General features: G+C 49.6%; 1 protein-coding gene across 8 annotated transcripts in view; it reads right to left on the bottom strand.

Moving 5' to 3' along the window:
• The window catches only part of VASP (vasodilator stimulated phosphoprotein), a 42,861-nt gene extending 30,438 nt beyond the window's left edge, over positions 1–12,423 (bottom strand). For 7 of the 8 annotated variants that reach the window (XM_081922212.1, XM_081922218.1, XM_081922211.1 and 4 more), the window contains exons 1-2: positions 1,498–1,641; positions 732–791 (exon numbers count right to left, since the gene is read on the bottom strand). In XM_081922212.1, coding sequence (XP_081778338.1) covers positions 732–791; positions 1,498–1,514 — 77 coding nt within the window. In that variant the 5' untranslated portion in view covers positions 1,515–1,641. Of the gene's footprint in view, positions 1–731; positions 792–1,497; positions 1,642–12,093 lie in introns of those variants that run through there. The other variant, XM_081922217.1, reaches the window with a different exon arrangement.
• Between the last annotated feature and the right edge of the window lie 5,093 nt (positions 12,424–17,516).

Raw genomic sequence — 17,516 nt, 5'->3', positions numbered from 1 at the left:
GTCGCCAGCCCCGCAAACTCAGGGGACAGCGGGGAGGCGCAGCGCGCCATCCCACTGTCGCCTGACCTGGTTTGGAGGCTGGTGGAGGGCTTCCCCCTCCCCCAGCCCCGTGCCTGGGGGGAAAAAAAAAATAATTCCCCCCCTTTATTTCCCCCCCAAAAAAATCTAGGTGCGTCCCATGGGCCGATGCGTCCTATAGGGCAAAAAATACGGTAATTGTTGGAAATAATTTTAGTTGGAGAATGATATTGGAGAGCTGTTATATGCAGATACAATGAAATTCAGAAGAGAAGGATTCGAGGAAGTCACTTAACAATGTAAGATAACTTGGGTTTTTCAAGTGATAGGTGTTTAAAATTTTCTTGCTTTTTTTTTAGTATTGTAATGTGTTTTCCCTTGTGTTTTCTTTTCTTCTATGTTATATTTGTTATAATTGTAAAAAAAAAACCTAATAAACATTTTTGGGGTAAAAATAAAATAAAACCATTCCTAAGAGTCAAATGGGGGGGGGCAATTTTCAGGTTCCAGCCAGGGGCAGGTCCAAAACTTCCAAGATTTTTATCTTTTTCGGGGGGGGGAGAGATTGCTTCCACCCCTAGAATACACAAGGATGTTGGGTACCACTCTCAAAGGCTTCTGCAGGTTTTGTGAGATAAGGGTGGGCACCCCAGGATAAGGAAGTTTTTTTGGGGGGGCTACATGTCCCCCACGCAGGCCCAATCCATCCACACCTGAGCACTGTGCCATGCTTCTCCACTTTGGGCTTAGACGGTGGGTCAGGAGCCGGTGATCTGCCAGAGAGCAAAAAAAAACCCCAACCCACTCAGGTCGCCTATGGCGAACGGAGGGGGAAGCAAGGCGACCAGCGGTGGTCCCCCCCCCCCGAAAGTGCTGGGAGCAGCCAAAAGCCACGCATTGGGGCTAAGGGGGTAGCATGCACCTGGATCTTGCCTGTGCTCGCCCCTGGAGAGCATCAGTAAGGAGGTGAAGTGTGGGGGGGTGTTCCAGAGGCTTGTCCCCCCCAAAAAAACTCCTCTTCTTCCTCCTCCTCCCCCGAGCAGCCTTGTAGTTGAGACGGCTGAGTCACTTCCTGAAAGGCGCGCAGCTTTTCCGGCCTTTTCCAGCTCAGGACAATTTGGGGAAAGGGGGGGGGGAGGGCCAGCAAGACTTAGGACTCTTTGGTGGGGGGGGGCAAGGAACAGCTCCCTCCCCAAAAAACAGAACTGACAGAATATCAGGGCTGGCCTTGGATGAGAAAGTGGAGGAGAGGGGAAAAGGACAGCTGGTCACTGCCGGGGGGGGCGCAATATGGGGGGGGAGAGAAGGGGCTGCAATCCATGTCGGAGTTTCATGTTTAGCGGGGGGGGGGGGGCAGGGAGAGTATGGCGGCATTTCCACAGGGCTGAATACGACCCACGCTTGCGACTCCAGCCCCCTCCCCTACACAGAGGGGACAGAGGGCCCAATCCGGGGGGGGACGGGACGGCGCGAAACAACCTTCCGAAGCGGCCCATGGTGTCCAACGTGGTGCCCCCGCCGCGCCCGGCCCGGGAGCAGGTCTCTCTGTCTCTCCCACCAGCCCGGAAGACGTGCCAATCAGAACTCAGTGCCGCGTCACAATGCAGCTGGCTCCCGGAACCTGCACCCCCCCAAGAGGATTCCGGCGCTGGGGGGCCCAGAGACTCAGGGTGAGGCCAGGCGGTTGAGGCAGCTCAGGATCAGGCCATTGACCCATCTAGCCAAGCCTCCTGTTCTCACAGTGACCAAATACCCCAAAGAACCTAGGAATATAGATAGACTGCTGCTGGAGCTGGAGGTTCTATAAGAACCTGAGGAGATGCCCACGGGAAGCATGCAATCCGGACACGGGTAGTAGCCATTGAATATGCCCAGTCCGAGGTTGTTGGCCACCCACCCCAGCCTCCTGTGGCAGCGAGTTCCACTGGTTAACTCTTTGCAACGGCGGCAGAAGTCCTTTCTTTGCCCTGTGGTGGGGCAACACCCTGGCCCTTAGCTTGCAGAACAAGGCGTCCTGAGGCTCGCTGTTCTGGCCGGCTCATCCCTAGCGAGCTACGTTTGGGCTGACGGCACTTAGTCATCTGAGGAATGAGGAAAATGGGGCTTAGCAACCCGGCGCATGAAGCAGGCTCCAGTGCAAAATGAAGTCACCCTTTTAAACGCCGAATCTTAACCTCCCGTGTCCCCTATGAACGGCGCAGCTGCATCAGGAAAAAACGCCCCAGGATCCTGCTTCCGACAGAGGACAGCCAAGGTGCTTCTGGAAGCTCCCAAGCAGAGCACACACACAAACACACTTCTGCTACTTTTGTCCTCCGTCCCCAGTACATCAGATTTAGAGGTAGACACTCTCTGAACATGGAGGCTCCATTATCATTCAATTCAGGGTCTTTGTTCCTGGCTGATGGACCAAACCACCCCCATGAATTTATCTAATCTCTCTCTCTCACACACCAGAAACATTTTTACTTGGCATTGTAGGAGAGGATATTAACGGACAAGACTAGAAATTGTTTTTAGATGCAACAGCAGCAGCAAGAATATTATTGGCACAAAAATGGAAGCAAGAAGAACTGCCGACCAAAGAAGAATGGCAAATGAAATTAACGGACTAGGCCGAATCAGATAAATTAACAGGAAGGATTCGAAACCTGCGGGATCAGAGATTCTTAGAGGACTGGAGTAAATATTCGATCTATTTGAAAAGCAATTGTGACAAACAGATTACGCTAGTAGGACGGCAAGAAGTTCTGTAAGGAGTGCTTTGTGAAATATTGCAAGGAAGACTTTGAAAAGGATTATTAGTTAAGGGCAATTAAAAGTAATCGAGAAATTAAGAAATGCAGAACAAGTGATAAAGAACGGAAAATCTTCAGAGGTTGTTGATGGAAGTCTAAAATATTGTATAAGAAGTTTTGTTAAATGATTGTTGGAATTTCTATGTTAAAAAATTATTTCACCAAAAGTTGATTTCGGAAGCTGCCTCTTCCCTTCCCACCCCAAACAGAGGAGCATCTTTCTCCTGGAGATGAAATGGAACCTTTTCTCGGAGGAGTTCAAAGTATTACCATTGCACTCATTTCAGTGGTTAAGGCTAAGCAACCTTTAAAAAGAGGAAGCTGGCAGAAGGGATACCAAAGGGCATCTGGTCCAAACCCCGGGCAATGCACGGTCCCCCATCCAATTTGAAACCCAACCGGACCCTGCTTAGCTTTGCAAACATGCTGGTAGTCCTTTATGTTGAACATCATGTCGCGGAGAAGCTCAGTCCCAAAAGGATCAGTATTTCTTCCAACCAGGCCTCCATGCTCAAAAGTGGAACCCAAATCATATTCCACGTTTCTTTGAAATCCAAATGGCCCAAATGTCCCAAAGGCTCCATCTTTCACCTTATACAGATTTATAATCCTTAAACCTTCCAATCTCCCCATTGGAAGGTCTCTACAATCTTCCTTCTCAGTTGCAAACCGAAACAGAGAGACTTAAGAGCCTCGGACGTGAGGGATCCAGGATGAGAACTGACTGGTTGATGGGCATTTTTGGGGATCAAAACCGGGAGGGGGGGGGAGGAGAATTTTAGAATTTAAACTATAAGTTGTTTTTTCCTGTTTTTTATTGTCATTTGGTTTGGAATCAATATAAAAATTGGGAATTTTGTGGAAGGGAACTTGGGTCGACCTTAGAAAAAGGGGTAAGAATGTGCAAGTATATAAGTTAAATCTATAAGTTTATAAGTTGAGTATATATAAGCTCATAAAGTTAAGTATATAAGTCATATTAGTAAGAACTTGCTGAACTAACCATGGGAATTGGGATACAATAAGGGGAGGGATGGGGAAGTCAGGAAAAGTAGTTAAGAAATAAGGGATTGGAAATTATACATGTTTGTCTGTATATCAGTGTGTATGGTGTGTGTCTATAAAAACTGTGTAAAACCTAATAAAAATTTATTTTTTTTAAAAAAAGCTTGGCAAACATGCTAGCCATTTTATTGCTGCACCAACAGGAGGAGGAACAGTTGAGGAGTCGACAGCTGCGATTCCCGCATTGCAGCAGGTTGGGCTGGATGACCTTTGGGGAACCCTCCCAATTCTACGATTGCCTTTTGAAAGGCTTGGTTTTAATTGGCATCTTGCTGGCTATATGTGTGAGCCCACCTGGTGCTCTCACCCCCCCCCCAAAAAAAGTTCTGTGCCAGCCAGGGCTGATGGGAGTTGTAGTCCAACAAGATCTGAAGGCACCAAGATTGCCTTCAAGGCATGGGCCACAACTCCCTGGGAGCCCAAGGGTTAACTTCCTCTTCCCAGTCAGTCCATGTACACAGTGGAAAAGGGAAATGGGACAGGCTGTTTCCTGCTCTTTAGGTAATCAGCCAGGACTAATTAAATCGCCTGCAACATCTCAGACCCACAGTCAGTACTAAGCAACTCAAGTCAAGTAATTGCAAAGCTCAGGGGTCTCTCTGGACTCTTGCCTGGGTTGCCCATTTTACAGATTGGGAAAGTTAAGGCAGAAAGGGGGGAAGGCTGGATCTCAAACAAGACATGGCAGACAGGCACACACATGTGAGCACATAGACAGAGAAAGCGGTGTTTTTGTTCCTTGTCAAAGTGAAAAAATGAAAATGGGACGCGGGTGACGCTGTGATCCAAGCCACAGAGCCTAGGACTTTGCCGATCAGAAGGTCGGCAGTTCGAATCCCCGCGACGGGGTGAGCTCCCACTGCTCGGTCCCTGCTAACCTAGCAGTACGAAAGCACGTCAAAGTGCAAGTAGATAAATAGGTACCACTCGGGCGGAAAGGTAAATGGCGTTTCCGTGCGCTGCTCTGGTTTGCCAGAAGCGGCTTAGTCATGCTGGCCCGGAAAAACTGGAAACTGGCCCAGAAAAACTGTCTGCAGACAAATGCCGGCTCCCTCGGCCAGTAAAGCGAGATGAGCGCCACAACCCCAGAGTCGTTCGCAACTGGACTTAACGGTCAGGGGTCCTTTACCTTTTTAAAGTGAAAAATGCTGCTGCCTTTTGGTTCAGAAACCTTGCAAGGTTGCTAGTCTGGTATAGTGGTTAGAGCGTCCAACTAGGACCTGGGAGAGACCAAGGTTCAAATCCTGCCCCTCACTCATCCATGACTCTCACTGGGTGCAAATTTGGAAACCAGTCATAACATAGAATTGGAAGGGACCCCGAGGGTCATCTAGTCCAACCCAACTTCCTGTCGGCCTGGTCTACCTCACAGGGTTGCTGTGGGTGAATAAATGAGGCAGGGTTTAGGAAAAGCATCTCCCCAAGTCCTTCACATTAGACTTCCAACGATTCAGTCCTTGCAATGCAAAACTTTGAGCTTAGTAGCTGGCTGAGCAGGGGGTTGGACTAGATGACCTTGGGGGGTCCCAGCTCTACAGTTCCATGTTTCTAAGCATGTTCGTTCCCCAAAGTGGCTGGGGGAGGGTTTTCGAGGGGAGCATGCAACATAACCCCCCCTTCACTCCCAGACAGCTGGAAGCCTCTCAGCTGTTGAAAGATACCAGAAAGAGACCCCAAGTAGCAGAGAGAAAATAAAATCACCAGTTGCTGCAGCTGCTGAAACTTCTCAGGCCTCCCCCGCAGCTCTAACCACTAGGCGCTGCATGAAGACGCAAATAAAACCCTGGCCGTCCGCTGAAATCCGCTTCTCCTACCCACAGCTTTCAGTGCTGACGTGGTCTCCGGACGTGGAAGCGAGAAAAGCTGTGGGTTTTCAAGGGGTCGGGAAGGTGGGGATTGTTTCTGCACAGCGGCAAACGCAGCAATGCCCCCCACTGCCATGACCCAGACCCGTCAGAAAACTCAAGGGGGGGCTGAGAGCTCTGGGAGTCAGGATTCCTGGAGGGCTCTTTTGCACCTTGCAAAATGCAAAATAAAGGCTTTGCAAATGAGAGGGACAAGAGGGCCTTTTGTGGTTTTGTTAGAAGAGGGGAGAGGTGGATTCGGTGAGGTCCTGGAACTGCAGAGCCGAAAGGAACCCAAGGATCCTCTAGTCTACCCCCCCCCAAATGCAAGGTCATTGGTGCCAGGAAACTCTAATTGCTGGTGTGCTGTGAACAACCTCAATATTCCTGTCTGCTGAGAAAGGAATAAAAACATCCCTCCCCTGAGCTAACCACAAGGATGGAGGTTGAGAGCCATTGATGGGAGCTGGGTTCGAATCCCCGCTCAGCTGGTTGTGTGACTTTGGTTCAGTCACAGATTCTCAGCCTAGTCTACTCCGCAGGGTCGTTGTGAGGACTAAGTGAGGAGGACACCACCTCAGAAGAAAGAGGCAGGGGAGGGGGGAATATATAAATGTAATCGTCAAAGATTTCTCAGTATATACCCGAGAGTCAACGAACTCAGATCTGAAACAGTTCCACATCACGCAACTTCTCTGTGAAATCAAGTTCCTGCCCAGAAGTTTGCAAGACAGTCAGTTCAACCCCAGCAGTGAAGGGGAACAAAGTCTCAGGTCAGCTACTCTTAACACAGACCTCCCCGTTGGGCTGTTTCGGACTACAATTCCCATCAGTCCTAGCATATCAGCCAGGGATGATAGAAGTTGTAGTCCAGAACATCTGGAGACAGCACTAGGTCAGGGGAAAAACAATGCTGTCCAGGGTTGTAAAGACTGCAGAGAGAATAATTGGGTGCCTTCTTCCCACCTTGGATCAAATCTACGCTTCCAGGTGCCATAAGAAAGCTGCAGAGATAGCGCAGGATAGTGCCCACCCCAGAAATGATCTCTTTCAGCTTCTGCCTTCTGGAAGAAGGTCCAGGGTTATAAAGACCAGGACTAGCCGCCTGAGAAACCGTTTCTACCCAAATGCGATTTTGGTTTTAAACGCAATGTAAGGAAACTCTATGGAAGTATATTGTATTTTAAAATGGGGTATCAGAGTTTTTAGGGGGCTATCCAGGCTGGGATAGCAGGCTTGTTGGTTTTTTAATGTCTTATGTAGATTTTTAAATTTTGTTGTTCTGTATGGGACAATGACAGTGAAGATTATTGTATCATATCGGAATTCTGTGTTTAAAATGTATTATTGAAAGACAGAGTTATTTAGCCTAAAGAAGGCAGACATGGGGTGGCAGAGAATGAAGTTTTAGAGGCATCAGAATTAATGAACGTGGCTGAGTTAGGTCCATCGATTCCGAAAGGTCTATTCTGAATAAAGCTTAGAGCTGGAAGGGATCTCCAAAGGCGATCTAGTCCAACTTGGTGCAATCATGCAGGAATCGCAGCTATAAAGAATCGAAGGGAAGTCCCACCTCGATAACCTTTCAGAGCTGTTTGAGCGTGAAGTCAAGAGCAGAGACAGGAACAACCCAGCAGTAGACATGGCAAGCTTGGAGTTCCCCCAAAAGAGCTTTTGACAAAGTCCGACACACCAAAGGCTCTCAAGGGAACTTAATCATGGAATAAGGAGACAATTCTCTAGTGACTCAAAGTCGTCTCACCCTGCGAGGAGTCAACCAAGGAAATGAATGGGCGGCCGTTTCAGAACATGCAGCGCACGACTGACCTCAAATGCTGCGAGACGCAGATTTAAAAAGGGATTGGACTCATGTTTGCAGCCCACTCTTAGCCAGAGCAGCGAAGTGGAGCCTCCATCAACAACAGCAGCCTACATGGAAACACTGGCTGCCAGGGTGTTCAACTTTCCCTTGGGGGCTACTAAAGATAACTGAATGACCGCCACTGGAAACATGTCCAGAGGCCAGACTAGGTCATTCACTCTTGAGATAACCAGACCCACAGGTCAGGGGTCACACTCCCCATTTTTTTAAAGAAAAGGTAGCATATAAGAGGATCTGGCTGATACTTTTGGGGTTCCTCCGGCGCTACTGACGAGGGAATCTGCACCCCACTGTCGACATAATACAGCGTTTTATGGCTTAAGTGAGGGCGGCAGGTCTCTGGCCTCAGGGCGCTTACAGTCTTAAAATTAATTTAGCCTCCTCTAGCTCCCCATTTAAATGAGCTCTCAGTGTAACCTCCTCAAATGAATGGACCTAGCTTAGCCACGTCCATCCATTTCAATGGGTATACCCCGGGGGAAGGGACGCGGGTGGCGCTGTGGGTTAAACCACAGAGCCTAGGACTTGCCGATCAGAAGGTCGAAGGTCGGCGGTTCAAATCCCCATGAAGGGGTGAGCTCCCGTTGCTCGGTCCCTGCTCCTGCCCACCTAGCAGTTCGAAAGCATGTCAAAGTGCAAGTAGATAAATAGGTACCGCTCCGGTGGGAAGGTAAACAGCGTTTCCGTGCGCTGCTCTGGTTCGCCAGAAGCGGCTTAGTCATGCTGGCCCCATGACCCGGAAGCTGTACACCGGCTCCCTCGGCCAGTAAAGCGAGATGAGCGCCGCAACCCCAGAGTCGTCACGACTGGACCTAATGGTCAGGGGTCCCTTTACCCTTTACCTTACACCAGGGGAAAACTTAGCCAACAACCACCACAACTCTTTCATTCCCATCCCAGGGCAACCTCAATGCCAGAGGGAATCCTGTCTCCAGATAGCACAAAACACCAGACAGGACTTTTCTCCGAAACCCTCTAAGGATTTCCTACTACACCAGCCATTTCCAAAATTCTGGGGGTCACGCACCACCCCCTTGGTCCCATAAACTCATCCCCAGCATTCTATAAAAAGCATTATTCAGAATAGCGGTTCGCACGGCCAACTATGGAAGAGAATAATAGAACTCAAAGCAGTGAACGGCACATTTATTCGGAACCCAAATAAAACTATTAAACTAAATTCATCTGAACAAAGTTCTTGGGCTTGCTCCAGGGACACCAGCTTTTCAAAGTCTGATAGTCATTTGCACCTCCAGCGACACCCTCCAACAAGGAATCCTGCCCACCCCCACTTTGGGACACCCCCCAAGGACTACACACTCCCTTTCTCTGCATTTCCTCCTACTGAGACCAAGAACCATGTGAGCCCTTCAAGGCTGACTAATTCGGTGGCGATGCTCATGATGGCAGCCCAGGCAGCGATAAATCTTGTCAGCCTTTAAGGCGTCACTGCACTCCGTGTCTCTTGCAGCGAAGATGACAAACTGACCTCTTCCGGGTTGCTTAACCTGCAAAACACACCCTGCCTCCCCCACACCCCCACCCCAACTTTCCCTTCTGGTATTGTAAGGCTGCAGGCAGGGGGTGCCCTTTTTAAAAATAAAAATTAAAAATTGCAATACAGCAACCAGAGATCGTCTTATGGATAAGGCATATCATAGATTTTAAACTCAGGGCTCTGCGCTTGATCTGAATCTACTTCCTCTACAGTTCACTTCCTTTTGCTTTCAGGGGATCGGGGCCACAGACACAGCTTTCCGCTGGATTAAGGAGGTGAGGGGAGAATGCCATTTATACCCCAGCTTTTTCAAGGAGCTCAAGACACGGTCCACCAACCTCCTCATTTCACCCCCACAACAACCCTGTGAAGTAGGTCAGGCTAGGAGGCAGTGAATGGACCCCCCAAGGTGACACTCAATGGCCAAGTGGGGGTTCGAACACTGGTCTGAGACGCCAACGCCAGTGTTTCCCCAAACTGGAGTCTCCAGCTGTTTTGAGACTACAATTCCCATCATCCCACTAGCTAGTTAAGGATGATGGGAGTTGTAGTCTACCGCTCTAACCACTACACCACACTGCCTCTTCCCTTGGTTTGGAACGGCTGGTACTTTCCAACTCTGCAGTTCTAGAATTCTATAATCTGGTGACTCGGGGATGGGAGCCGGGGAGGAATCTCTGAAAACTGCCGACTCAGGATGAACTCCTGCAGGCCTACTGACCGTCAGCTCGTCAGCCTAATTTCTGAAGGAGGGGGGCTGCTTATCTCTCTCCCCTCCTGACCTCAGAACTCTCCCCATTGGCCTCCGAAATTATGATAACTACATCAACGAAACGGGGGGAAAACACTCTGCACGTGCTCAGAAGAACAACCTCGCAAGTCCCAGGACACAGAAAATGAGGTGGGAGGGCTTAAGACCTACCTGAGACTTGAGACTTAAGATTTGGGGGCAGCTAGAGTTGGACAACCTTAAATATCCTGCCTTGAAACAGGTTTACAATTCCAAACCTGCATTCACTGAAAGAGACTTGGAGGTAGGTGGGGGAGTCTTTGGTGTGTCCCCCCCTCAACTTGAGGAAAGGAGCGAAGGGGGCACAACGGGGGCAGGATCAGGGCCAGGATCGCAAGGGGAAGAGAGATGGAGGTGTGAGGTGCCCCTCATTCCCCTGCAATTTCTGAGAAGGGGGCGCAATGGTACATAAAGCCAGTCCAGTCATCTTCAGACAAGGATCCATTCCAGAGGAATGACCACTTATGGGATGTCCAGCATTGGCCAGAACCTCTGGGACCCCCCTACCAGCACCCCAAATTCGGGAAGGGTCTTGGGCTCCAGGAAAGATCACCCTCCCTGTCCCATCATAGGGGCAGAGACACCCCCCTCTCAGGAATGCCCTCCTGGGAGAAAACAACTTCCTGTGTCCTTAAAGGCTGGGGGTGATTTGTTCCTTAGGTGTGGGGTTGCAAGGAACTAAGTAGCAGACCCGGATCACAGAAACCAACCTTTGAGGTTCCTCCCCACTCACAACGGATCAGAGGTGTCGCCCCCCCTTCGACTTGACCCCTTGCAGCCCCCACCCCAAATCCTGACCTTCACTCCTCTATTGTAGAACTAGGAAATGCCCCCCTCCGCCCCCCCAAAAACTTAAAACTCCCAGCCCAAAGTGAAATGCATGCACAACCCCCCAGGAAAGAAATTGCATTCCTCCCAAACTGCCCCCGCCCCACTTCTGGAGGACACGAGGCAGCTGTGGGGCAAATCTATCCTTATCTCTTCCTGCTCCCCCCTTGCCCGGGGCGTGGCTCGTTTCCCTCCCCCCGGAGGAACTCCCCAACAAACTCCGCTGCCGTCCTGGAAGTCTCCCCCCTTATCTCAAGGGGGGGGGCGATGAAGTCACACGGAAGGGCGTGGCTTCAGACATCAACTTGGGGTGCCCCCATTCAAAGATGGGCTGCGTGTGCCCACAGTCATTCCGACCACAGGATATATTTTTTTTTTTTTTGGGGGGGGAGATTGTATCATCTCTTGCCTCTCCCAAAGTGGGGGGGGGGATGCAAATCTCTCCTATATTGGGGAACATTTTCCCACTTCCGGAAAACACGCTCAATTGGGCTTCAAAGAGAGGGCAGAAACGCCCCCCCTTTTAAAAAAAAGAAGCTTCTAACAGTTTCTATGTTTTGGGGGGGGGTTAATCTTTGCCACGTGCACCTCTCTCCCAAGCGCTTACAAAAGGAACCAGGAAAACCGCGTAATGTGGGAGGGGGTTCCCCAAAAACAGCAACCCCCATTTTTCTAGGTTCCCCAAAACAGCAACCCCAATGTTCTAGGCCCCCCAAAACAGCAACCCCTAATGTTCCAGGCCCCCCAAAACAGCAACCCCCAATGTTCCAGGCCCCCCAAAACAGCAACCCCCTAATGTTCCAGGCCCCCCAAAACAGCAACCCCCTAATGTTCCAGGTCCCCCAAAACAGCAACCCCCAATGTTCCAGGTCCCCCAAAACAGCAACCCCCAATGTTCTAGGTTCCCCAAAAGAGCAAACCCCAATGTTCTAGGTTCCCCAAAACAGCAACCCCCAGTGTTATAGGTTCCCCCAAAACAGCAACCCCAATTTTCTAGGTCCCCCAAAACAGCAAACCCCAATGTTCCAGGTCCCCCAAAACTGCAAACCCCAATGTTCCAGGTCCCCCAAAACTGCAAACCCCAATGTTCCAGGTCCCCCCAAACCCCAATGTTCTAGGTGCCCCCCCGGTTGCAGCCTCGACGGGAGGGCGGGGACGCGGGTGCCGCCGCGCTCCTTTCTTCGGAGCAGCCTCGGCGCGCCGCCTCCCGTTTCCCCGCTTGCTCCTTCCTCGGGGCGGAGGCCCACGGGGATCCCAGACGGCGCCCCCCCCCCGAAATCCCGGCTCCCGCAGCCCAGACAACAAAGGCGCCCTTCTCCCTCCCTCCCTCCGCCGCCGCCGCGCCCGGGCAGCGGGTAGCACGAACCGACCTCATGTCTGCGGGCTCCGTGCGCGGCGCCGCCGCTCCTCCGACTGCCGCTTCCGCTGGGCTGCCGCTCGCCCAGACCTGGCTGGGTGGGGACGGGGGTGGGGCCGCGAGGAGGCCGGGCCGGAGACCCGGAGAGGAGGCTGCCGTCGCCGCCGCCGGAGCTCCAGGCTCAGGCAGCAGCACCGGGAGCCACCGGCGCCGCCGCCGCAGCGTCCGCTCCGGTCCCCATCCGCCGCCGCTCCCCGCTTTCCTTCCTCCGGCCCGCGGCTACCTCGGCCCGGCCCGCCGCCCCCGCCGGGGGGTCATGGTCCCGATCCTGCCTCGCCAGAGAAGGAGGGGAGGCGGAGAAAGGGGCACGCGCACGCGCGCGCTCCCGCACCAGCCTCGCCTCCCTCGCGCGCCCTCTTTGATGTGGTTACAATGTTGCCTCCCCCGCCCCTCACTTCCTCTTTTCCTTCCCTCTCACTTTTTTCTCCCCCCTTTTGCTACATTTCATTCCGAAATTCCACTCCGCCTCCTCCCCCGTTTCCACAATGCACCGCTCCGGACCCGTCTTAAAAGGGGCGCGGCGGAGGGGGCGCCTTAAAAGGGCGATCGGAGGCGGGGGGGGGGAAGGGTTGCGGGGGTAAGACGGGAGCGCGACCCCGATGGGGACTTTAAAAAATAAAATTCAATTTTTTTATTGGTTTTCACATTATAAACAAACAAACAAACAAACAAACACATAAGACAAACATAAATCATAGCCTTATTGAAAATTACGCTTCTTAACATTGTTAAGTGACTTCCTCGCTTCCCCTTGGTTGAATTTCACTGCAGATCCTTTGAACGGTTTTCCGAATCACCGTTCTTATAAAATTTAACTGAAACATTGACATCCTTAGATCTTCACATGATGAAATTAAACGTATTAATTCGACGCTTAACATGAATAAAATCCTGAGGCAATTAAGTATCTGCAAGCTGTTTTCAGTCAATTTAACTTAACATGTTTAACTAAGTAATCATTAAATTTAATGCACTCTTCCTGGGAAAAGATTTATAATGAATTGAAAAAAAATGTTGAAATATACATTTATCAAGAAACCAGAGGCCTTTCTCCTTGGAATAACAGGTGTGGAATTGCCCAAGAAAGATGTTTAATGATACTCATCCGCCTTCTGGTCACGGACTCTTCTGGTCAGGTCGGCTAGCTACGAAAAATGCATCATCTTTATCTGCCATTCTTCTATCATTGGTAGTTCTTGGGTTTTCCACTTTTTAGCTAATAAAATATGTGCACAGTTGTGGCATACAAAAATAATTTAACATCTTTCTGCTGGAAGGGGTCCCCCAAAGGCCATCCAGTCCAACCCCCTTCAATAATGCAGGAATCGCAGCTAAAAGAATCCCTATCCGATGGCATTCACAGTTGGAGAAGCCTTGGCCATCCAAACCTGGGTTTAAAAATCTCCCACGCATACATTGCATTTTTCTAATACATACAACAGCCTTGTCGGGTAGGACAGTATAATTTGTCTCCCATGTTGAAGATAGGGGAGGCTGAGATGTGTGTCTGTGTGTATAATAAAGGTGTATACCAATTTAATAGACCTCTAACCAGTTTGCAAAGTATAATGACCAATTACAAAGCAGTCAACCAGTTTATTACAGTCATAGACCCAGCAGCGACAAGATATTAAATTTAACAGAGCCTTGCTTAAGGCATCTTTATTATCAAGTCAGTAGGTCAGTTACACCCATACATATAGCCGCTATGATACCAGCTAAGCTTTTGTGTTATGCTTTTAAACTAGGGAATAATAATAATAATAATAATAATAATAATAATAATAATAATTTATTTATACCCCGCCCATCTGGCTGGGCTTCCATTAAAATATTAAAATACAGTAATGCATCAAACATTAAAAGCTTCCCTAAACAGGGCTGCCTTCAGATGTTGTTCTCTTTGACATCTGGTGGGAGGGCGTTCCACAGGGCGGGCGCCACCACCAAAAAGGCCCTCTGCCTGGTTACCTGTAACTTGGCTTCTTGCAGTGAGGGAACCTCCAGAAGGCCCTCGGTGCCAGACCTCAGTGTCTGGGCTGAATGATGGGGGTGGAGACGCTCCTTCAGGTATACTGGGCCTTGAGGCCGTTTAGGGCTTTCTTTTTTTTCTATATAATTTTTTATTAAATTTTCTTTTACAAATTAAACAACACAATCTTGCTCTCGTATTTCCAATTTTTTGAACTTCCACCAGCTCCTCCACTAATCATCCATATTTTCTATTCATTACGCATTTTTCATAACTTGCATTGCCAGTTAATAATAACTTATCACTTCTGTGTTGTTGTTTTTTACAATACATCTTTAACAATCACAAAGCCTCTTTGAAACCGACTAACGTTGTCTGTACATCACATCTGTTTTCCAGATAATCCGTAAACTTTCCCCAGTCCTAGATGAATTTGTGGTCTTTTTGATATCTAATTTTCCAGTCATTTTGTCCAATTCTGCGTAATCCATAAGTTTCATTCTCCACTCTTCCAGTGTCGGTAAATCCTCTTGTTTCCATTCTTGGGCCATTAGGATTCTTGCCGCTGTTACTGCATATTGAAAAAGTTTATAGTCCCTTCTGTTAATCTCTCTTCCTGTTATTCCTAGCAAAAAAGGCTTCTGGTTTCTTTACAAATGTATATTTAAACATCTTTTTCAGTTCATTATATATCATTTCCCAGAAACCCTTAACCTTCTTACATTCCCACCACATATGAAAGAATGATCCTTCTTTTTCTTTACATTTCCAACACTTATTACATGTCTTATACATTTTTGCTAACTTAACTGGTGTGATGTACTATCTATACACCATTTTCATAATGTTTTCCTTTATCGCCGAACATGCAGTAAATTTCATATTTTCATTCCATACTTTTTCCCAGTCAGTTGTATATTATAACCAAAATCCCTGGCCCAGTGTATCATAACCGATTTAACCTCCTCGTCCTTCGTCTGCCATTCCAGTAAAATTTTATACATTTTTGACATTATCTTAATGTCATTATTTATTATCTCTGAGTTGTTTATTTCCTAGACATCTGGTGGGAGGGCGTTCCACAGGGCGGGTGCCACCACTGAGAAGGCCCTCTGCCAGGTTCCCTGTAGCTTTGCTTCTCGCAATGAGGGAACCGCCAGAAGGCCCTTGGCGCTGGACCTCAGTGTCCGGGCTGAATGATGGGGGTGGAGACGCTTCTTCAGGTATACTGGACCAAGGCCGTTTAGGGCTTTCAAGGTCGGCAACGACACTTTGAATTGTGCTCGGAAACATACTGGGAGCCAATGTAGGTCTTTCAAGACCGGTGTTATGTGGTCTCGGCGGCCGCTCCCAGTCACCAGTCTAGCTGCCGCGTTCTGGATTAGTTGCAGTTTCCGGGTCACCTTCAAAGGTAGCCCCACGTAGAGCGCATGGCAGTAGTCCAAGCGGGAGATAACCAGAGCATGCACCACTCTGGCGAGACAGTCCGCGGGCAGGGAGGGTCTCATCTTGCGTACCGGGTGTATTATTGTTATTGTTGTTTAAGAGATTTGTCTACTGCCCTTCATCCAAAGAACACAGAGCAGTTCACAACATTCAGATTCAGGTGCCCATGTGTGAATGTGTGTGCTGTATCAGCATTGCCCAACCTGGTGCCCCTGATATGTTTTGGACCACAATTCCCATCAGCCTCAGCCAACCCCAGGCAGAAGTGAGAAGCCAAAGCTACATTCTAGAGGGACAGCAGCCATTTTGAGGGGAACAGAGAGTGGCAGGTTGTCATCTTCTTGGTGGGTTTTTTGCCCACTTAGTCGGAGCGCTCACAAGAGCACTTCCTTCCACCTTTGGCTGTTCCTTGGCAGGGATGGCTTGGCCACGGTGGTGCAGGCCTTGGCAACATCTCAGCTAGACTACTGCAATGTGATCTACGTGGGGCTACCCTTGAAGGCGGTGAAGGTCCTGTGTGAGTGCCTGGAGGCAGTTGGAGGATGGATGGCGGCTAACAGATTGAGGTTGAATCATGACAAGACAGAAGTACTGCTCTTGGGGGACAGGGGGGGGCGGGTGTGGAGGATTCCCTGGTCCTGAATGGGGCAACTGTGCCCCTGAATGACCAGGTGCGCAGCCTGGGAGTCATTTTGGACTCACAGCTGTCCATGGAGGCGCAGGTCAATTCTGTGTCCAGGGCAGCTGTCTACCAGCTCCATCTGGTACGCAGGATGAGACTCTCCCTGCCCGCAGACTGCCTCGCCAGAGTGGTGCATGCTCTGGTTATCTCCTGCTTGGACTACTGCAATGCGCTCTACATGGGGCTACCTTTGAAGGTGACATGGAAATTACAACTAATCCAGAATGCTGCAGCTAGACTGGTGACTGGGAGCGGCCGCTGAGACCACATAACACCAGTCCTGAAAGATCTACATTGGCTCCCAGTATGTTTCCGAGCACAATTCAAAGTGTTGGTGCTGACCTTGAAAGCCCTAAACGGCATCAGCCCAGTATACCTGAAGGAGCGTCTCCCCCTCCATCGTTCTGCCCGGACACTGAGGTCCAGCGCCGAGGGCCTTCTGGCAGTTCCCTCATTGCGAGAAGCCAAGCTACAGGGAACCTGGCAGAGGGCCTTCTTGGTGGTGGCACCCTCCCTGTGAAACGCCCTCCCACCAGATGTCTAGGAAATAAACAACTACCTGAGATTTAGAAGACATCTGAAAGCAGTCCTGTTCAGGGAAGTTTTTTAATGACTGATGTTTTAATGTATTTTTAATCTCCTGTCGGAAGCCGCCCAGAGTGGCTGTGGAAACTCAACCAGATGGGCGGGGCATAAGTAATAAATTGTTGTTGTTGTTGTTGTTGTTAATATTATTAATTAAGTTGATTCAGAAACTGCAGCTCATGCAGAGTGAAGCAACGTAGCTTTTGGCCAGAACAACTCTGCATCCATTATGCAGTTACTGAAAGCTCCTTTCTGGCTGCCAGGAAATCTCCTAGCTTTGTTCAAGGTATCAATGCTGAGGTATGAAAGCCTAAAGGGCTTAATAGGAACCAGATAACCTCAAGGTCCACAAATGACAACATTTTGGAGGTCCCAAGTCACAAGGTGGTTAGCTTGGTCTCAACTAGGGCCAGGGCCTTTTCAGTACTGGCCCCGACTTGGGGGAACGCTCTGTCACAAGAGACTAGGGTCCTGCGGGACTTGACATCTTTCCGCAGGGCCTGCAAGACAGAGCTGTTCCGCCTGGCCTTTGGTTTGGACTCACTCTGACCCTTATATTCCCCTCCGCTTATGGTCTTGATTTATCGGCTACTTTAAAATGAGGCTGCATTTTAACCCATATTTTAAATTGGTTCCCCCCCCCTATTATGCTTTTACTGTATTTTTACTGGTGTTAGCCGCCCTGAGCCAG

The sequence above is a fragment of the Podarcis melisellensis genome (genome assembly GCF_964234715.1).
Source record: "Podarcis melisellensis genome assembly, chromosome: 8".
In the NCBI taxonomy this organism is placed as follows: domain Eukaryota; kingdom Metazoa; phylum Chordata; class Lepidosauria; order Squamata; family Lacertidae; genus Podarcis; species Podarcis melisellensis.
This window is presented reverse-complemented; position numbering and strand designations above follow the sequence as displayed.